Below are 21969 nucleotides of genomic sequence, written 5' to 3'. Positions count from 1 at the left end.
TGCTGCTGTTTGAGAAGGGACAGATACCCCCCCCCCCCCATGGAGCAAGTCACAAGATTAGCAAGTGAGACTGGAGACCTGCCGTCGGCTCTGGCTGCAGCAGCAGTCAGATTTTCTGCATAGCTGTCAGCAGTTCTGACAGTGTTTGTGCTGCCTCAGACTCTGGTCAATTTACGGAATGGCTTTGTTTTTTTGAAATTCCCCATAATAAGCTATCAAATTAAACCCGGGTGAGGTCCTAGTCACTGGGAGATGGCTTTAATGAAGGCAGCGCTGTGATGAGGGATGTTTGTATAATTTGTCAGAGGAGAAGATGAAGTGGAATGGGAAAAGGGTCTGCGGATGAGTCACGGGCTATAAGCCTGTTAGGTGTATTAAAGTGTCAGAGAAGCAGCCTGGAGAGCCTATCTCAGACCAAATATGATCCGTGGCAAAAAAGAAAAAGGGGAAAAATATGTAATTGGGATTTTTTTATTCATTATTTTTACATTACCATGGATTTCAGCTGGTGGGAGAACATTTACACTCAATAATCACTCTTCCATTGCAATAATAATGATGACTGTCTGGACTTATAAACATGAAGGTATTTCAATAATGTGCTATTTTTAATTTTTCCTTCTCTTGTGTGTTTGTAGGTGTATGAAGCGTCAGAATATGCACCCCACCCTATGTACTCCGTCACCCAAGGTGGCCTGGACCTCCAGCAGGTAACTGGACACTAATTAATGTCTCCATTCTGAATATAAAATCTAAAAGATCTGTCTGGAAGTCGGTCTTAAACTCCATCGCAGAGAGCAGGAATGCCTTTCATGGCTGTGAAGATCTGATGATTGTGTGCTATGTCCACATTTACACAGTCCATCCTCTGGCTCGAGGTATTAAAAACAACAGCTGAGTTTAAGCTGCAGCTATTGTTCTACCCTGTCATTAGAGCTATAACCTCTCCTGAAACACGATGCCATGACACACCACCAACACAGTCTCTTTTTTAGCCCGGCTTTAGGAGAACACTCCCATGACAGCAGATACTGTCCTGATATCAAAAGGGATACAGCAATCTGAAAAATCAGCCTATGACTGGAAAAGAATGTAATTGTGGGGAATGAAATATAAAGATGTTATGATCACTCATGCTGTAAATTGAAAGATTATTGTTGCTAATTTGTGGTGTGTTTCTGCTGTCCTTTAAAAAGCCCTAATGTACTGATGCATTATAATGACATGTTTATGACCATAAGGGCTGGTAATAGAATCCAGACAGCTGGCGTCAGGCAGAATTGAGTTAGAATGGATAGACAGATGGATGGATAGAAGGATATATGGTTAAAGTGAGAATCAATGGGTGGAGCCAGAGAAAATAGGGGTTAGCATAATGAGTCTGCATTGTTTAAGAAAATGGGGGGATGACTGCAGGTAGAAATAAAATGTTGCAGCCAACAAGCATGAGTTCACAAATACTTTTTGAGTAATAAATGTTTTCAACAAGTCCTTTCTAAAAAAAAAAGGGTTGAATCACCTTAATTACAGAAAAAAAATTATATATTTTTTGTATAGCTTAGCATAGATTTTGTGTCCCTGTTTTGGATGGTTTGTTGCCATCCCAATACACTGAAGGTGTTGGGGTTTGAGTTGAATCCTTTCTGTTTGAGGTCCTGAAGATTCTTAGCTCAAACTTGATAAATGAAAAAAATCAAATTTCCTGATTTTTTTAGGATTTGATTATAAAGATGATTTTCTATTTAATAACATTTAAACCATGGTTTTGCATTTTCTCTATCTGTTATTGATGTTGACGTTTCGTTTTTAATGCTGCACTACTGCTCCAAAATCCAAAAGAGTCATTTCTCTGGGGTGTAAAAACGTAACATGTCTACTCTAAATAAAACTGGTACAGAATAGTGTATGCTAACTTTTTGTATTTTAACATTTTTAATTGATTTTACAATTATTATTTTTATTTTCAAACATGAAGCAGTGGCACTGATCGTGCTGGTCCAGTTTCAGAGACAATTAGTCCGTAACTGTTCACACTGTCGTCTGTGGATTATTCAGTATAACAGGGACACTGTGTGTTTGGAAAGATATTTTCTTGTTCAATCTTTTATACGTTATTTTTAACACTGCTAGAACCACAATAAAATGGAATTCGCCTTTATTATATTTGGGTGGAAGCAGAAATCTCAGACACAGATAAATCAAAGCCTGGAGTACCAGCATTGGAAGAAAGAGGAGTAAATCAGAGAGTATAGTGTACAGTCAGTCCAGAGCAAAACTACAAACCCGTATTTCTCTTATTCTGAAAAAACAAAACAGGCATGTATTCACAGCACTTCCATTAAGAGGATGCAGATGTATTGCCTGTGAATAATGTTTTATTGCTGTGATTTATCTAATACAGAACGCTGTCTTTCAGGCCTACACTTTGCAAAACCAATATGGCATTCCACACTCAGAGGTACAGTATTACCGTTATAATGTCATATCAAATGTGTAGTTTGTGTTTAACTTTATTAAGTTCTGCTTTCTCTCTTACAGATGGCTAAGCTTCATCAGCTGTCAATGCAGCAAGGCCTGAGCCCTATGGCCCAGCCTGCTTCATCTATCATGCCTGGTAAAGCCCTAACAATAGTCACTATTTGCTCTGGATTGTATCCCAATCCTCTGACAGTCAAGCAAATGGATAAATCATGTAACAGTTTGCGAGTAGAGAAAGCTACTCCATCTGTAACCTGTCATAGATTTCCAACTTGCCTTTGACCTGAGGAATAAAGGCGTGCAGTCATTAGCTGCTCTGATAATGTGCTTGTGTCAGTGAGGAAGGAGGAGACACGCCTTTATAGCTCCCACATAGAAACTATTATGTGAAATGATACGTTCAGCAGAGTCAGAGAATCCGGAGATGGAAAATAATGAGTGTCGTGTTAAACATCAGGCCATTAAAATGGAAATTAACTGCTTTATTATATCTTGGAGTTCCCTGCTCAAAGGGTTTTTCTAGCATATAACTGCCAAATTGTGTGGCTTCAGGAGTTGAATGAATATTAAAATGCATGATATGTCAATTGTATTAATTTGACGCCTGCATTTTCTCTCATCAGGGATGGACTCCAACTCTCAGACATCTCAGGAGCTGCTCATTCCCAATGATGTAAGCAGAAGCAAGTTTTTATTCTTTCTGTTTTCGTATTTTCCCATCTGAACAACGAGAAAAACAAGAGCAAACCAGCGCTCCTCTCACATGAACACAGCGCAGGAGCAGGTGACTTTGGATGCGGTTGCTGCAACTGCAAAGATGGCGGATGTGACTTCAAAGAGATGAGAGACATGTTGGCAACTTACTAATTATCCTCATTATTCTAACCTCAGACTAACCCAAGGTTAAAGGGATTCTGAGCTGATACGGATCCTTTTGCATTATTGTCTGTACTGCAGTTGTAGTGTCTTAGATTGACTCCCATGAGTGCTCAGTAAATCCTCTCATGTTCCCTGACCTACTTAGAGGCTGTCTGCTGTCAAAACAGCCAATAAGAAAACAGACAAAAATCCTTTCCCTCTTCACTTAGCCTCCACCAGGGTTTGATGAAACGTCTTTCAAATCTGAGAGAAGAAATCACGATGCAGAGATGTACTTCAAAATAAAGACGGACTACATTTCCCTTCCGAAGAGCACTAGCTTTGCATTTGCTTGGTTTGGACAGAGAGCATTTGTCTATTAATTGTAATAATTTGCATCCTAATGGGTTTTATTTGGTAAAGAGAAATGTATAATGAAAGCATTTAGGAAGTAATGTGCAGGTATTATATCAACTATAAAGTATAACCGCATTTAATCCATAAGAATGAATGCTGTAAAGAAAATGAAAGATAAGGCTGGCATTTCTTCTGTATTTTTTATCACCGTCAACAAATCCTGTGAAAAGATCTAAACAATGTGTTTCTCAATGACTGCCTCAAGCTTATTACTTCCCAACGACGATGTAAATCTTTAAAATCAGGTCACAGACTTAGGGTAGAATTTTTTGAAAAGGCTACGGAATTTCCTAAAACAGCCAGGCCCTGTCGTTTTTAGTGAACATTTCTCGACCTGGAGTAGACTGAATAACGCATTTGCTGGTACTATTTCCATCTGCAGATTTACACCCGCCTGAGTATTTACAGCAGCAGGATGGTGTATGTGGGAATGACTCAAAATAAACTACAGCTAAGATATGTAACCCAGTGCAACAGTGGATCTCACTGGTGTGTTTTCATATTTTTTTTGGGTCTTTTCATTGATTTGTTCAATTTTGATTTTGTTCTTATCTTTTAAAGTGTATTGGAATTCACTTCAAAACACTACTTCAATTACACGTATTGGCAAAGAAATATCCCAGACTAAATAATTGTTTTACTTTGCTGCCGATGTTGTGCAATAGAGAGAAAATAAGAGAGGATTGATTGATTAGGTTTTCACTGTACTGTATAGAATATAGCCATGACCCTTCAACAGCATTTCTAAAATGTCTGAAGGCTTTTTTAACCTAGCAAACCCCCACATATCCAGTGGCACAATGCATGAGGGAAATGAGGGACTCCAGCGTTATATGTGACAGGGACAGCTGTAAGACCCAGCCATTGTTCCAGAAGAGAGGACTTATAACCATGACTGAGTCTCCTCAGCCCCCCGTCCCCCCTCAGGCCGGCCACACAATCCTGCTCTGTGCTCACACCAAACGCAGAAGGAGACTCGCGCACGCGCACGCGCACACACACACACACACACACACAGAGAAATTGCTTACACCAAGTCAGCAGTATGTACAGTACTTCTGCGGGAGGAAGATTTAGCCGGAAGAGAAATGGCTTTGCCCTAACCATCCCATCGCTCTTCCTGTGTCCTTTCAAAAGACTGCCTCAGCAGGAACTAAACAATATGTAGGCCATTTATAGTTGAAGCCTAGGAATATAGTGCAGCAATAATGGTATTAAAATCCTCGTGAAAAAATAATCAACACTGCAAGCATACCTGCGGTGTCTCCTGTGTCATTTATTTAGGTCTGGGTGCATTGTTTTAAGGTTGTTGAGACAGGAATGCTGTTGTCTGAGGTCATGCACACCAAAGTGGGTGAGCTGTTGACAGCTGGTGTCTATTGACAGCTGGTGTAAAAGGCCAGAGTCCTGTGGAGATTCTTGGTCTCAGTGGGAGGGACACGTTATCTGTGATTTGAGGTGTGTTGTGGCCATTGTCTCTAGTGTTGCTCTTTAGGCTGGCTGCTCCCCCCCCCTACCCCCACGGATAACTGCTGAGCCAATAATAGCCAGGCGGACCAACCAGGTCGCTGTGTGACAAATCAGACATTGTGGAACAGGCTGCTTACTTCTCAGGAAAGGAATGTGAAATCCAGGGTCGAGTGCAGCCCCATGTTTGTGTGTGTGTTGTGTATTCCTACCTACGTCAGTCCCCGCTAAGCTGCCAGCACACATGCATACTACAAGTACTCCATCACTGTCTGTCCCACTCACTATATATCTGGCAGCCTAACCCTGTCACTGAGCCCTGACACCCTCAACTTGAGCTGATACGCAGCCCCCGAGCTTTGGCCCTGTTCAACATCTATTGTCGCTCATAGACGGGGGTTGCGTAATGAAACCAGAACAAAAGTGATAATGTATTTGGGAATGCAATAAAACTCATGTCATCGTCTAATCTACTTTCAGCAGAGAGATAGCTGAAGCCCACTGTATGTTATATATTTGAGTCATTTTCCCATTATGTTTTCCATTAGTGCGGAGATGCATCTAGCTGGCATGTGTTTGGGAAGTGATTTGTTTGGGAAGTCATCACCACTCTGAGGAATCAATAACCTTTTAGCCACTCAGATTAATGAGAGGCAAATGTGCCTCCCCTCGTCTCTTTTACCGGTGCTCACGCAGTAGCAATTAAGGGGGGGGGGAAAAAGCGCTTTTGACATGAATGATGGATGACCAATCCACTGAAGACAATGTAATGCAATATTCGAAGTGGTCTGCATTATTCCAGACCAACAACAGCACAGACTCTTTATTGTTCGAGTGTTTTTGCTTTTGGCCTTTTCGTCTGAATCAATTTCATCGGCATTTCAACTACAATAACAAAAAGCTCTTTTCTAGTAAGACATATCTATTTTCCCTCAAATGAACTTATCCATCTTTGCCTCTGTTCTTTTACAGCTGATCGGCTCGATCATCGGCCGTCAGGGCACTAAGATCAACGAGATCAGGCAGGTGTCGGGAGCCCAGATAAAGATTGGCAGCCAGCTGGACGGGACGAGTGACCGTCATGTGACCATCACAGGAACACCGGTCAGCATCAACTTGGCCCAGTACCTCATTACCTCCTGGTAAGGCCCAGTGTACAACCATCTCATAATGAATCACTACATGCGCAGCCCTGAGAGAAATGCATTGGTTTAAAAGGGTCAAAGGTCACGCTGTGTAGAGTGATAAGTGATAATGAGGTATATCCTGTGCAGCTGGTAATTGGACTCAGGGGAATGACAAGGAGCCTGGGTGTGTTGTAAGACAGAAAAGCAGTGTCTTGTTGGAATTCAGTTTTACTGTAGCATCGCAGCTCTGGCATCTTTTTCTTAATTAACTTTCCCAATATGTAGAGATCATATTAATGCTATGAAAAATGAAGTCTTAGAGTAAATCATTGAAGAACAGGTGACAGAATAATCTGCACTTATACAGCAAGTAGTCAATACGAATACAATTAGTCAGAAAATATTAATAATAAAAAAGCAAAAATACATACATTCACAGTAAAAAGATTAAAGAATATTTACTGCATATTGTGTTTCTTTCTTCTGTTATTACAATGAGACCAGGCTTCATAGAACTTCCCTTGGTAATTACGAGTCCTTGCTATTAGAGAGTCAAAGGAGGCAATTCACTGTCATTCATTTGAACTATTCATCAACATCAGGTTCTGACTGACTACTCTATTACTTCACGTGGGAATAAACCCTGTAGAAAAAGAAATACGCCTCCTAAATTACACAGCTGGGGAGATTGTGGCCATTTATGATTGCACAATCAAAGTCATTTATGATTTATGTCACCCTTCTACAATACCTTGGCGATTTCCAGCCTGTGCACACAATTACACTTATCTTATAAAAGAAGACAACATTCGAGACGATTAAACAAAAGTGATCCAATAAATAAAATAGTTGTGAACACAATGGCAGGGGTGATACGAACTTCATTATTAAAGCACATTTATAAACAACCTGACACTCGCATAATAGTATAAAGCATCACCAAGCAGACAGCACATAGATGTCTTAAACTCCACCAACACAAAGAGCAAAAGAGAGCTGCACGTTTTGTAAACAACCTTCAGAAGGCCTACACAAAACACGACTGAGTTCTTCTTTTTGAACTCACCTGAATGGGAGTCGTGTGCACCGTTAACCCCTCCTCAATCTGCTCCAGGATTAATTTCTCAGTTTGTTGGCCTATTCAAACCGACCATCCCAGTATATATGTCCACACACCTCCCTGCAGGTAAAAGTTCCTGAGTGAAAACATTATAATCTGGAGGATCCAGGTGCCATTGGGAATGAGCATTTAGCCACTTCAACCACGCACAAAGTAACATTGTGGATGCGTTTGAATGTCACCTAACATGCTAGCAGGGTGGAGCGATTCATTTATGCGTTTATTTAATAGTTAAAAAGTATTCACATCATAATATACAAGTACAAGTAGTATAAAAGTAGTCATGCAGAATTTCAGAATAGTGTTTATTATATATGATTTATTTATCAATATTTCAATTATACTGCATTCATCCTTTTAATGAAGCAACTGTGAAATAGGGTGCTTATCTTTTCTACTATAGGCTACGCTACATGCTAGGCGATATTATTTTTAAATTTCCAATAGGCTTTCCATGGGTCCCATTTTTTAAGTTTGAAAGATGTACACCCCAATGCTAAATCGAGAATACTGCACTGATTTAGCATTCCACTTTTGTTATTGTTAACTGCCTGACTCACAATGTTTTAAATTAAATGTTAAGCTTTAAAATTTCTGCAGCAGACCAGAGATATCTTATTTGACATTCAACTAAGTGAGTTTCTTGTCAAGACATGACGGCGCCTTCAACACCCAAAATGCAACTTTTTAGGCAACAGTTTATGGACCTCTTTATAGCTGCATGGGTTGGACATATGCTAGCCGTTGCTAATGTGCCTTGAGCCTCTAGCAGAGATGAGGAGGGGGCTGCAGAGGTTTGATAAGCTCACTTTTTTTCTAATGCCACATTTGTCCTTCAAACTTGAAGTTTCCAGGCCTAACCAACACTCATGTGACATCATGTGGGGCAAAGTATTAGATTTTCTCCCTTTTAAGCGACAAAAGGCTCTATTCAGCTTTATTCACATATGCAGTAAGACTCCCCATGACCAAGACTGATGTGTACAATTGGAGGTTTTCCCCCTTCAACTATTTCCAGGAGCTTCAGCCAGTGTTGTAGCAACAGTATAATCCTCTAATCTTCATTCTCTCTCATTTCTACATGTCTCCCTGCCTCCCTACTCCTATTTCTGCCCTTATAGTTTAGAGACAGCCAAATCCACAGCCCAGGCAGCCGGCATGGCAGCGCCAGTCGACCTCAACATGGCCTTCACCCAGCAAGCCTCCCCAGCTGCCTCCCCCGCACCCACCCTGGCCACCATGAGCGCCCTGACTCAGGCTCATATGCTGGGTAACCCATACGGTGCCATGCCGCTCTCCGGCCTGTTGGGGATGAAGTCTGTGCCCTTTCTGACTCTATCCAGCCCCGGCCCTACTGTAGCCGTCACCGCAGCACCCTCCCACTCTACTCTGGCCGCCTACACCGCCAAAATCTCCTCAGCCAACTGCATCAAAAAGCCAGAGAGACAGAAGTTTGCTCCTTACTGATGCAGCCTCTGGGTTCTGTGTCTGAAGAGTCAGATGAAGGACAGCTGCAGTGTTCTTCCACAAAACGCCTGATGTAGCCATATCCGCTAGCAGAGATGCTCTTGACTTTTGTTCTTTGATGCACCAACAGAGAAGAGACCAATGGAGATGTGGATAAAGCTTTTAAAAGTTATTTACGGTTATAGATAATTTGTGAGTTTCCCATGAATTGATGGACTGCTTTCATGGTCACCTCATCACTGTTATTGATCACACAAAAGAAAGGGCTGGAACCTCATCTGAGAAACACATGTTTAAATCCCAGTTTTAACATGTGTATCTCATGTTAGATATCAGCTTTTAAGTATTTATCCTTCAATACATTTGTAAATTATACTCAAGATGAAAAATGCTCTACTGTATGATGCTTTTCTACAATGTCTATGTTTGCTTCTTGAAGTTTTTATGAACATTTGTAAATGTCTGGGGGGGTTGGGAATTTGTTTTTGTTTTTTATTAATCTGTGCTATGGTACTGTACTTTACTGTTCAGTGTTATGTTCATTTTGTTGGATTTTATTTTGAATGTGCAACTTGTTTAATCTTTATTTATTAGTATTGTTTCATTTATTAAAAGTCTTTTTTTCTGATTTATTTGTCTTTGTCTTATTTGTTGCACACTGGTGCACAAAAGGCTGCCCATCTGTTCATTCTCTTCACAGACATTCAGAGAGTAGACACAGCCCTTGAGCTTGTGTCAAAATAATGTTGCAACACAATAACACTGTGGACACAAAGAGATGTGGTGCCAGATCCTAGTTATTTTTTTATTTTCTTCCAAGCAGAAGCTGGATGGCAGCTTGTCATTCCACTTGCTAGAATTTATGAGAGATGCATTTCACATTACTGTGCCCTTGTGCCCTAAACAATAACAGCACAATGACACAATGCAACCCCAGAAGGGGGAAGAGCTCTGCCTGCATTCCACACATAGTATATCAACATGCATGGAGGTGGGCAAAAACAGATCCAGTGTGGAGAGCATACTACTATAAACAACTCACTCAATGTCCCTGAAGACAAAATAGGGTGGGAGTTTGCGATTAAAAAAGACAAGGAGCATTCAAAGAGAGGGAGAGAAAACACAGTAATGCCGTAAAAATGAAATCCAGTATCTGCATCAGCATGCGCCACAGCATCATCACAGAGAGGATCCTTTCATCCTAACTTCTCTTTTTTTCTGTGACTGCATCATGGATATGCAAGACACGGAGAGGGCACACTCCTCATTGTTACCAAAGACTTTTCAGAGGGGAAAAAGCCACAGCTGCACGCATACAACTTCCGTGATATTCAACTGGAGTCCAATGAGCTACAAGGCTAAAACACTGAGAAGTCTTGAAATTCTTCGTTCATCTTTCGTCGTGAAAGGCCTTTTGTATTTATCTATCCTTTTTATCTGTCTTCTCACTCTGACACTTCAACATTTGAACGGCAAATAATATATAATAAACAGCCCTAATGCTGCTGAATAAGCTAAACATGTAATTATTCACCTTCAGTTATTCTACTTTGAGGACATTTTCAGTGCTTTATTTCCAAACAGATTAGATACGGATTATTTCTTATCATCCTACAGGAGTTATTAATGGGTCACTTGTGCCACCTGCAGGCCACACATCATTTCTAAGACTCATTACTAAAATGGTGTCAACAGACAGTGAAGCAGATCCATGATCAGGATATTTGCTGGAAGATCTGCTAATATAACCTCACATTTGTTATATAGACCACATTTATTTATTTCTATCAAAAATCCCCCTAAACTAACGCTGCATTATAATATATCACATTAAAGGAAATGTTGCATTTAAATATCAAAGTACGACGTTAGTGACAGTCTGAGGCTTGTGCTTGGGGGGGGCAGGGACCTGAGCTGTCACTGCACTGACAAGTTCTCTCTTTTTTTAAGCATTGTTCTTCTTCTGTGGTGGACCCAAGGGTTGTGCGAGATGTTGTTTCTCTCTCTCTCTCACTCTCACACTCTCTCTCTCTCTCACACACACACACACACACACACACACACACACACACACACACACACACACACACACACACACACACACACACACTTTAAGCACAAACGTGGTGAAATACAGCAAAAATCAAAGTAAGTAGTTTACTTATCTAGAATTAAGATGTTTCATTTTTGGCCTCTTTAAACACAATTTCCTACGGCTATATTGTATATATTAATTTAGATTTAATCTTGTTACTTTTTAGTAAACAATGATTTCACTTCTCCAGTTACTTTTTATTTTTAGCTAGCCAGGAAGAGCTGCTTACATGTTAATGCATTCATAATAATACTATTAATGCGTTAAAACACATATTTATTTGTATACCTTTTTGTTTTAATAGCCACCTGGTGAATGTTAGTCCAGTTATTCACCCTCTTTATCTTTTTGGTCTCCTGAGAGAGAAATATGTTTAGAGCTTTTGCCTGAATCAGCTTCCTGCTGCACCAGGAAACGACCCAATGAGAGCAGTGAGAGTTAACCAAAGTAAAGTTTTTTGCTGGACAGCTGAACAATGATCGGAAATTAACTATACATCTCTTAAAAGCAGAAGAAAGCTGCAGAATCAGGTCATTATTATATAGACTCATTCAATGACCCGTTTCACAGTCTATATTCGATTCATTATTATAGTTATTATAGTTATTATTATTATTATATCCAGTTAAGTGCTTTAAATAAAGTATGATAATACTTATCATACCACCGACTGAAACAAACACACATGCAAACACAAAACAGCGCAAGCAGCATCCATACTTTGCTGTCTGCTTCATGTTTCCATGACACACAGTGCCCCCTACTGTCCACTTGACATACTGCTCCAACAATCACAGCAAAGCAAAGGTAAGGAGGAAAAGTTAGAGCTGATAAAAGATTGTCTTTAATGTTTGGCATCGTTAATGAATTCCATACCACAGCAGTTTATGGGAGTAGGAAAACCACTTTTACAACCAAACACTGTTTGATCATGCTAACACCATATGTACAGGAAAGCACATTGAAAAGTGTATAAAGTATTTATATGAGAAGACTCAAAGTCAAGAACGGTGGAGACAGCCACAGTCTAATGGATTTGTCCTTTTTCAAACACTGATTATAGATATTTATCAATTACACTGATCTCTGGATTACATTTATATACACAAACAACGATAAACCTTTTTTGGGCGTCTGCAATAATTCTCAAAAATATTTCACAATACTGCTGTATGTACAATAACAGAATTTACATTGAAAAATTCTATTGTACCTATATTTTGAGTATCACTTCAGTCACCAGTTATCCTCAGTGCCATCAGGCTCACAAGAGATACTCACATATATATATATCTAACCTCAGGTTCATCTCCATACAAAGTACAGCAGCTGATGCAGTACCTGGGCCTTCTGTTGTGGTACGGTTTCTGAAATATGTTCACACAACTGATGATCTCACATACAAAAATAGATGTTGTCTAGTCAGCTGACAACTTGATGTACAGTAACACAAAGCATCCACCTGCAAAAAAAGCAACAACCAGGAAAACAAGTAATTGTTAAAATATTAGCTATATCCTTCCAACCCACTATATCGTGATAAACAGCGCTGTTCTCTGCTCCACAAAAAGTAAATCCCTCTTCTCTGTCAGGGCTTCAGCGTTCTTCTGAAACACATCATTAGTTTTCACACAACAGAAGGTGATTGAGAAAGAGCTGCAGGCAGAATAAGAATTATTAGCGCTACAAACCAAACAACAACCTGAAACCAAAGCGGGACGAAACCATACAAAACATCACTAGGTAGATATCTTTTTTTTTCCTTCAGGGAGCATATAGAGAACCGAATGAAAAGGAGAAGGACTGTCGCTAAATGAGCTTCTCACAGTCCAGATGAGAGGTCAAACTGCATTTGAGTGCACTTAAGGCAGGTAGGCGATTCCAACGCTGTCTGAGTGGGCTCCTTGTCTGGCAGCCCAGTGGGCGGGGGTCTAGACAGTGTTCATCAGACGCAACGCAGGACCAGTGCTGCTGTCCAGGTTCAGCCCTCACTGCTTTGTAACATGGTCTGACAACCACACAGAGAAGGGTAACGATGGAGGGAGAGAATGCTTTACAGAGTCCAGCAGGAGCTTGAGATGTGGAGAGTTCTCCATCTGGGGAACATGACTAGTTTGGAACCTGTCTGTCAATGTCCTCAGTTTCCCCTCTCCTTCCTCTCCAGATATCTTTGTCACACAAAAGAGACAAATAGAGACTTCTTCAACATAGACTGAACTTAAAGCACTTCAACAAAAATAGCATTGCAGCTTGTGCAATACAAAAAGAACATCTCGTCTGAATACATTCACGGAGGTTTCCGTACGCCAAGGTACGGATGGGAAATTGTCAGTGACTGAAGTTCGTGTCCCTTGAGATGCCGGGCCAGTCTTAGAGACTAGCGATTCATGAAAGCCTGACAGCAACCTGTGTCAGAGTGCGACATTTGATATGATACACTATTAAGGAGCACTTAACAGTGTTTCGAAAAACATTATGGACATAAGCCTTTGAAAACACTATAATGTAATATGTATTTATTATCAAAATAAGAATTCATATATATGAAGCATTTAAAGCAGAGAAGTCCCTTCCCTTTGAATTATAACCTTCGGGTGTTTCCTCGTGTTGTGAAAATGCCATGAAAAAGCTAAATTAAGGGAGTTCAGAGCTCAAACTGCACCTGGGATCATGTTGGTTATGATCATGGTCGTCATTTTTCACAAAACTTTTGTCTTATTATTCTCAAATGAAAAAACATGCTCACAGACAAGTTGTACAATTTTGTACAATCAATATCAATTTCTGAACAAAGTCAATCTGTCTTTTGTTTAACAGATACATTTCTTTTAATTATATCTAAGAGGCCACACGGAGCAGTGACAGAGCCTCGTGCTGTAGATTTGTGGAGGTTCATCCCCTCTTTTCTTTCCTTCATGTGCACTGAAATTAAAGCGAGAAATGTCATCTGAACACAAATCACCGCTTCACTTAGGAATCTCCCTGTAACTGCCTTTAACTCAGTGCAAATGAAGGGAAGAAGAAAGCTCTAACTGAAGTATAGCGGACCCTCGTCATCACTGGGCCTCCTCGTGCTCCTCGCTGATGCACTGCTCCCAGGGGTGTTTCCCCTGGTCTTCACGGTGGCCGTGCGGGGAGTGGAAGATCCTTCGGGGCAGCGGGATGGGCTGAGGCGGCAGGTCCTCCTCTGGGATGCAGCCCTCTCTCAGGTAGGGTTTGGGCGGCACGGCTGGAGGCTGAGGCCTGCGGTAAGGGATGTGGTGGGGGCCGTGAGTGGGAGCGTGGTGGTGGGGCGGGGGCCCGTGGGAGTGGCTGTCCAGTCCCGGGTGGGCGTGAGTGTGAGGGTGCTGGTGGTTGTGCGGGTGTGATGAAGGGCTGCGGTAGTGGAAAGGGCGGACAGGGTCCACGGACTCAATCTCTGGTCCGCCGTAGTGAATGTGCAGGTAGGGAGAGGCCAGGTACTCATCAGGGGGGGACCACAGGTGACTGGGAAGAGGCTCCAAGGCGTCGTTCCTGATAGGGCCGGGGTCCGGATATTGGCCTCCAAAGTTACTCTCACTCAGAGAGGAAACCCCGCTGCTGGCGCTGCCTGACAGAGTGGAGTTACTACCCCCCAGAGCTGACTGAGGACTGGTGGGGGAGCCGGGGATCGGGTGGAGAGGAGACTGGCGAGAGAAACAGTCAAATAATTGTGTGTCTTTTTTTTTTAACTTACAGTCAAGGGAAAAGTTTTGAAACAACAACCTGAATTTAATTTCTACTCAAGCTGCCTTCACATACTGTCTGAAATGTTGGGATAACATTGCAAAGTTATTAAGTTAAGTTGCAAATGAAGAAGATCAAGAGTCAACAACTACTTGATTCTGAAACTGTCCGTATTTCAGACATGTAGCAATGCATTTGTAATTATAACTTGACAACCAGAGTTACAAAAAATGTGTGTCAGCACTTTATCATCAGGCATTTCTATAGTGTACAAATTGACTGAAAGTGAAGACAGTGTGTGGTTGTGTTGAGAACTTGGAAAATAGGAGCTTCTGTGAAGTCAGGGTAACCATGACAAAACACTGAAAATGTCAATATGATCATTTAAAATTGACATTCGAAAGAAGAGGGAGGATGAGGAGAGTGAAATGCCAAAAAGTTGCTACAAAGCTGTTTTGCGTCTCATATGTTATGAATATTTCTCTGTGGGCTGTACCTTCCGAAGTGAACGGATGGGCAGGGCAGGGGGGGGGTCGCTGTTCTGGTGGTGAAACGCATCACAGTGCATCAGGAAGTGTCCTGCAAAGTGAAATTCATATGAGGAGGTAAATAATTTATACAATGCTTAAAAGGTCTTATGTAATGGTCTTAAATAGCCTTGAACCTCTCAAAAGCTCTTAACTCCACAAAAACCCACAACAGGGAATTTAAAGGAGATGTACCTGGGGGGAAGGACCTGGGGGGCACGGGCGGCATGATGACCCCTCCAGTAGAAGTCGGCATGTAGGACACCGGCTCCCTGTTCTCCCCGTCCAGACTCCAGCTGCCGGGAGTGTTGGGAAAGACTGGAGAGGAAAACATGAACATGTGATGTAAGTCTCATTTAGACGATACAGTACATTTCCACCTGGTTGTGTCGTCACCTTTCTCTGGCAGATTCATGTGAGGATCAGCACACGGTTTGCAGGGGCTAATTTGCTGAAGTAAAGCCCGCTGCATGTGGTTGTTCTGAAACATAGAATGAAGAATTATAAGCAGGGATGAGTCACTGAAAACATGGAAATGTGTGATGTAATCGGGATACAAAAAAAAGTCTGTTACAGTTAAACAGGGAAAAAAGACTTAATCGCATTATCAATATCAGTTTTGTTAAAATGGGCATAATGAACAGAATATGATTTATAAATGCGTTTTAAAAAAAAACCTATACTGGTCTGGCTACTACAATGTGCCAAAAGAGTCCCTGGAAGTTTTACACACAACATAATGTTGACATTTTAGAAATTGTTTCTCTTGTCCTGCATATTTGGTATTGAGATCATCCAAAAGTAACAGAAAGTGATTAAGTTACATTTCTTAAATATTGTGACACTTAAACCAGGTCACTAACTGCATTATTAAAGGAACTATCTGAACCCTGATTACAATTTGGTATAAGTGGAACAAGTTTTGATCTTAAAACTCATTTAACACATTGATTTGAATAATTACAAACACATTTAACGTCTGGTGTGTGTTGCACATTGATACACTGCACTGTACATACCTGTCCATTCTCTGCCATGTTGTAGAACATGTTGCTGGTCCTCTCACGATGAGACGGCAACAGGATCATCACCTCCCGGTTGTGTTTGGCCTTATCGGGCAAGGATGGGGATCCTAGACAGAGAAAAGATGAGGACATGTTTGCACAGCAACGTCTTTATATGTAACAGAGGAGTCATTCTAAAAATACAGTTAGTTTGTGTTGTGTAACCTTCTTCATATATTGTATTTCTTATTCTCAAGCATCTGCAAGAAAACCTCCATAGGGAAATTAAATATATACAGATTACAAAGTAAGGATCATCTATAATGTGACTTTCTTACTTACCTCTGGCACTCGAGGGAGCAGAGTTAATAATCTGGGAAGAATTGGAGCGGATTGAGCTCAGGCTGGAGGAGGAGGGGCTTGGCTGCAAAGAAAGAATTGAAAAGAAGTTCAAGAAGTAAAATATTTTTCGTAGTGGAAACATGTCAACACAAACTCATACCATTTCAACTGCTTTTATGATGGTGTGTATTATATCAAGCCTCACCTGCATGTGTAACGCATCCTCAGAGTGCTCTCCCATCATGCCATCATTCATTAGGACAAGGTTTCCTCCTGCCTCACTCGATGTGTGAGAGGACAGAGAGGAGGACGAGTGACGGATCGATCCCTGGAGGCTCAGAGGGCTGCAGGACAGAGACAATGTTGTAAAACCGTAATCTTCATGTTTTTATAAATGTGTCCATGTGTGTGTGTGACTGACCTGTGTCTGTGTATGAGGCGGACGCTCTCAGGGCTCATGTGGCTGTGGGAGGAGAGGATGCCTCTGGGAGAGTTAACCCCCGGGCAGCCTGCAGCGCCAAACCGATCTACGCCAGGCACACCCTGCTGGGACCCAACCATATACTACTCTGAATATTTATACTGCTAAAACAAGCATTAAAACACTTGTATAACAATACAGGCATATTCATAACACTCATCTCATACAAATGCAGATGCATCAAAACAGACAATTCAAAATGGCTATTTACATATTTGTTAGCAAGAACAACAATTAAAAACACAGCTCAAACCAAAACTTGTGTAAAAACTGAGCCAGATGTGGGACTACTCACATGGTGTAAACCTGTCCTCATCATGTGGAACTGATCTACCAGCTTTTTGTGCAGAGGACGCATCTCTGGATGCACCAGCTTCTCGTGAACAGCCAGCCCCACTCCCAGAATGTGCACCTGTTGACAGGAAACCAGAGGAGAAAAAGATTTATGGGGGATGTCTTCATTATGCAGTGTTCATTTCATTGACACAAAATTGGATTACAGTATAATTTTTAATATTACTACAAATCTGAAAAAATCTGTGATAGTGAGCACTTCTCCTTTGCAGAGATAATCCATCCCACCTCACAGGTGTGGCATATCAAGATGCTGATTAGACAGTATGATTATTGCATAGGTGTGCCTTAGGCTGGCCACAATAAAAGGCCACTCTGAAACGTGCAGTTTTGCTTTATTGGGGGGGTCTGGGGGGGTCCGAAAACCCTAGGGTTAAACCCTAACCCTAACATGTCACCCATCTCCTTCGCATAGAGTTGATCAGGTTGTTGATTGTGGCCTGTGGAATGTCGGTCCACTCCTCTTCAATGGCTGTGCGAAGTTGCTGGATATTGGCAGGAACTGGAACACGCTGTTGTATACGCCGATCCAGAGCATCCCAAACATGCTCAATGGGTGACATGTTAGGGTTAGGGTTTAACCCTAGGGTTTTCGGACCCCCCCCCAGACCCCCCCAATAAAGCAAAACTGCACGTTTCAGAGTGGCCTTTTATTGTGGCCAGCCTGTGCAATAATCATGCTGTCTAATCAGCATCTTGATATGCCACACCTGTGAGGTGGGATGGATTATCTCGGCAAAGGAGAAGTGCTCACTATCACAGATTTTTTCAGATTTGTGAACAATATTTGAGAGAAATGGTTATTTTGTGTATATAGAAAAATGTTTTAGATCTTTGAGTTCATCTCATGAAAAATGGGAGCAAGTGTTGCATTTGTATTTTCTTTCAGTGTACTTTGACAACATGATGGCAAGACAGCAACGATGTCATAAAATATTTATGATATCAACATGCAAATAAAGACCAATAATGCTAAGACTAAAACGTAGTTTAAAAAAAATACAAACATTTAAAAAAAAGAAAAGATTTTTGTTGACTAAAAGGTGGAGAACAACTGTACATTTTTTCCCGAATATAGTTTCCTGTGGTTTCGTAGACAACATCAGTACTAAACCAGCAACAGGGCTTTGATTTGGCCGAATAGACCATGTGTTATATAATATATATAAATATAATCTGATGACTTAAAAAGACTAAAATGTCAGGAGTTTTTATTGACTAAGACTGAAATAGTTTCAGTTTTGTTTGATTAGGATAAGACTAAAATGTGAGTTTTAGTCAAATTAAACTTGACATAAAAACAGGATTAGCTTGGATATAATATACAGTATATCTGATCAAAACTAGTAAGGGCATTTGACACAGAACTAAGACTAAATAAAAACATATTTGTTGGTACCTGTTCCTGCATCAGATCCTTTAGATGAGTGATCCTCTCTGTATCTTCTGGGTGACTGCTGATGTAATCCTTATCAAAGAAGGCCTGTTGAAGAGGAGAAGATGAGGATCTCTCACAACGCTGAAGCAATTCACACATTTGAAACGTCAACCCGATTATTTCTGTCTTCTTGTGTACCTCCTGATATCTGGCGATGCCTCCGTTCACAGCAGCATCTATGACCCCATTTAGGCACATGCTGAGCGGGTTGATGTTGCCATGATGTTGTCTGTGTTGGTACTGGCTTATCAGAGTCCGAAGCTCCTGGGTTTTATTCTCCACCACATAAATGGCATTCTCCAGAGGGCTCACCTCCATCTGGAAATAAATATACACAAGATAAGGGGAGGAAGTATGTTGTGTATATAACTTCTCATTTGACATACTCTCTGGGAAGCATAGAGAGCTTAAGAGAAACTGTGTGACATCCCTCAGCATGTGCAGGATGAGGTGATGGAGAGTGAATGTTTAAGCTGCTCACCACTTCTCTCCTTTCCACCTCGGCCCAGCGGGAGATCCCGGGGAGAGGACGGGAGAGGATCAGGGTCGTTCTCTCAATCCAGAGACTCTGTGAGAGCAGAGAACAACGGTTATGCAGTCTACTATCCACCACATCTGGAAACCATTTTAACACTTCAAATGGAAGTTCACGATATGAGTTAGCAGCCGGGAAAGCTTTAGAGGATCCTAAGTTAAAACTCCTGGTGTGGTTTGATTTCAAAATGAGGTTACTGTGTCAGTGGAAACTAAGGTACTAGATCATGTGTGGTTCAACTCTTAGATGCACGAGTGACTGGACCCTACACTCTTCCATAAGTAGGTCGAAAAGGACCCACATTAGAATAATATGTGTTTTTAGGCCATTTGTCATTTTGGTTAAGAAAAATCACTTGTATAATATTTATTTATTATATTTTGGTTCACACTAGAAATATTTTATATTTCATTTTTCACTATTTATAATTTTAGACACTTTTTTACATTTTGAAAAAAAACGTTTTCCCATAGGATTCCATAGAACATGCATGTGGGTCATTTTTGACCCACTTATGGAAGCTTGGGGTATTAATACAAAAACTACAATTTCTTAAAATGTAAATACAAAATTTGAATGGCATGATATCCAAAACATGTTTTTTGAGGAATAGCCTGAATATTAGATGATAAAAAAAAATGTAATTAAGATACTTCAAGAAAACCACCTCACCGGGTCAAAAAAGACCCACTTATGGAAGCGTGGGGTAGTAATACAAAAACTACAATTTCTTAAAATGTATAAAATGTCAATTTAAAATTAGATTGGCATGATATCCAAAACATGTTTTTTGAGGAATAGCTGGAATATGAAGTGATAACATTTTTTAATTACAAAGATACTTGAAGAAAACCATCTCACCGGGTCCAAAAAGACAATGCATCTAAGGGTTACGTTTCTAAAGCCCTATTGGCTGTACTTGGACTAGATACAAGGGGAGGGAGTAACGTAACGAAAAGGGCTGATGTTCAATAAATACGTTGATCAACAGAAAATACAGTAAGTCATCAATAATTGTGATCATTTAACTAGATTGTCTTTTCCTGTATGCTAATCCAGCTTTGTGTCTTTGTCTTATTTCGTCATAATCGTGGAAATTTCCTTCTTGCCACATTACATCATTCTGCAGTGTTTTAATGACTTATAAACCTGCGGAGAAATAATCTGAGAAACTGGAGAGGTAAATATAAAGAGGAGTATATCTTTGTCCTGATGATGAAAACACTGCAAGCTTTCTGAAAACCACGGCATCTCTCTGACACTCTCTTCGTTTCTTGTCCCAGAATCACTATCTCTCCCTTTACCCCCATTTGCTCGTCTTTGTCCTCTCTTTGTCCTCTTTTTGTCCTTTGGGAGATTCACCAACATTGCTGTATCTCAGAGAGTTGATTCAGATTATATGTGCATGTTTTTCTTCTTTCTGTATGAATTGTGTTATTGAGTTTGGCCTCTTGTTTGTTTGTTTGTTTGTTTGTTTGTTTGTTTTGTCTATCCTCCACCAGGTTTCCATGGTGGGTCTATTTGTTGTATCTGTTGTTTGTTGGAAGTTATTGACGTCCTCCCAAATCAATATTGCTCATATAACAATTTTTTTGTCATCCAGATTGTCCTTACCATCATTTTACCTGGCTTTTTCTAGTGTGTGGATATTTGTTCTTGAAGATCATTTTCTCCATATTTTTCCAAAATAAGAGGTTTTGAGGAATCTAGGGGCTGAAGGATGGAGGGTGTCATATGATGATACACAAGTATTTTAAATCGCCTTGAGGTAAATTAGTCATATTGATCTATATAAAAAAAACTGACTTGACTTGTCCTATATCAGCCACAAATACCTCAGCATGAATCTAACTACGGCTTTGAGTTTTTGTCCCATTCCATGTTTTTAACCAGCATCTCATCTGAATTCAGCATTTCCTGGAGAAACACTGAACAGTGAGGCAGAAATGGACTGAGCGGGGGATTGCTGGTTCACCGTACCCTGAACTCGTTCTCGCGGTCCTTGGGCCCCTTGTGGAAAGGCCTGTCATAGTGGAAGCGGCTGACATTGTTTATGCGGTAGAAGCTCTTGATCCTCTCGGGCACACGCTCCAGCTGAGGCACATCAGAGATGTCTGACACTGGAGTCACTGCATAGATCTGCAAGTCTAGAAGTCAAGTGTCAAGGAAATGACAGAAAGAAAGACAGACATGCATATTCACAGAGGAGGAAGAGCAGGAGGGATACTCAAAAGAAACGCTGACAAAGGGGGTTTGCTTTCACTTTCTGAAATCAATCTCAAGATGCCGTGATAATATTTATTCTGTGACATCATGAAGGTCATTCATGCATCAGCAAATCATAGTGCAAGCTGTAATGGTAAAACAATTAGTAAATATAATTCAAATGAATTGCCAACAATGTTCATAATTGATTAATTGATTAAACATTAACTTTTCACTGTTGTAACCTTTCTGAAAAGCGAGGATTTGCTTTTATAACATTAGGAAATTAAAATAATTTAATTAAAGGTTGTTGTTTGGATAACCATGCAGATAACTGATGGCTTTAGCG

General features: G+C 40.7%; 2 protein-coding genes across 7 annotated transcripts in view; one reads left to right on the top strand and one right to left on the bottom strand.

The window, feature by feature from the left end:
- LOC307035340 (poly(rC)-binding protein 4-like) overlaps positions 1–9562 on the top strand; it is a 30493-nt gene extending 20931 nt beyond the window's left edge. The window contains exons 9-14 of one of the 2 annotated variants that reach the window (XM_079674523.1): positions 639–710; positions 2417–2458; positions 2539–2614; positions 3102–3151; positions 6193–6362; positions 8589–9562. In XM_079674523.1, the coding sequence (XP_079530649.1) occupies positions 639–710; positions 2417–2458; positions 2539–2614; positions 3102–3151; positions 6193–6362; positions 8589–8934 (756 nt within the window). In that variant the 3' untranslated portion in view covers positions 8935–9562. Of the gene's footprint in view, positions 1–638; positions 711–2401; positions 2459–2538; positions 2615–3101; positions 3152–6192; positions 6363–8588 lie in introns of both variants that reach the window. The other variant, XM_079674522.1, reaches the window with a different exon arrangement.
- A 2295-nt stretch (positions 9563–11857) lies between these two features.
- Positions 11858–21969, bottom strand: part of LOC307035141 (dedicator of cytokinesis protein 3-like) — a 48049-nt gene continuing 37937 nt past the window's right edge. For 2 of the 5 annotated variants that reach the window (XM_079674174.1, XM_079674173.1), the window contains exons 42-54: positions 21396–21562; positions 19362–19448; positions 19019–19198; positions 18842–18925; positions 17384–17500; positions 17029–17171; positions 16813–16951; positions 16608–16689; positions 16281–16393; positions 15658–15742; positions 15457–15579; positions 15231–15313; positions 13057–14694 (exon numbers count right to left, since the gene is read on the bottom strand). In XM_079674174.1, the coding sequence (XP_079530300.1) occupies positions 14086–14694; positions 15231–15313; positions 15457–15579; positions 15658–15742; positions 16281–16393; positions 16608–16689; positions 16813–16951; positions 17029–17171; positions 17384–17500; positions 18842–18925; positions 19019–19198; positions 19362–19448; positions 21396–21562 (2012 nt within the window). In that variant the 3' untranslated portion in view covers positions 13057–14085. Of the gene's footprint in view, positions 14695–15230; positions 15314–15456; positions 15580–15657; positions 15743–16280; positions 16394–16607; positions 16690–16812; positions 16952–17028; positions 17172–17383; positions 17501–18841; positions 18926–19018; positions 19199–19361; positions 19449–21395; positions 21563–21969 lie in introns of all 5 variants that reach the window. The other 3 variants (XM_079674177.1, XM_079674175.1, XM_079674176.1) reach the window with 3 other exon arrangements.

This window comes from Notothenia rossii (assembly GCF_949606895.1).
Source record: "Notothenia rossii genome assembly, chromosome: 4".
In the NCBI taxonomy this organism is placed as follows: Eukaryota; Metazoa; Chordata; class Actinopteri; order Perciformes; family Nototheniidae; genus Notothenia; species Notothenia rossii.
The sequence above is the reverse complement of the archived record's forward strand: the minus strand, read 5'-3'. Positions and strand labels throughout refer to the sequence as shown.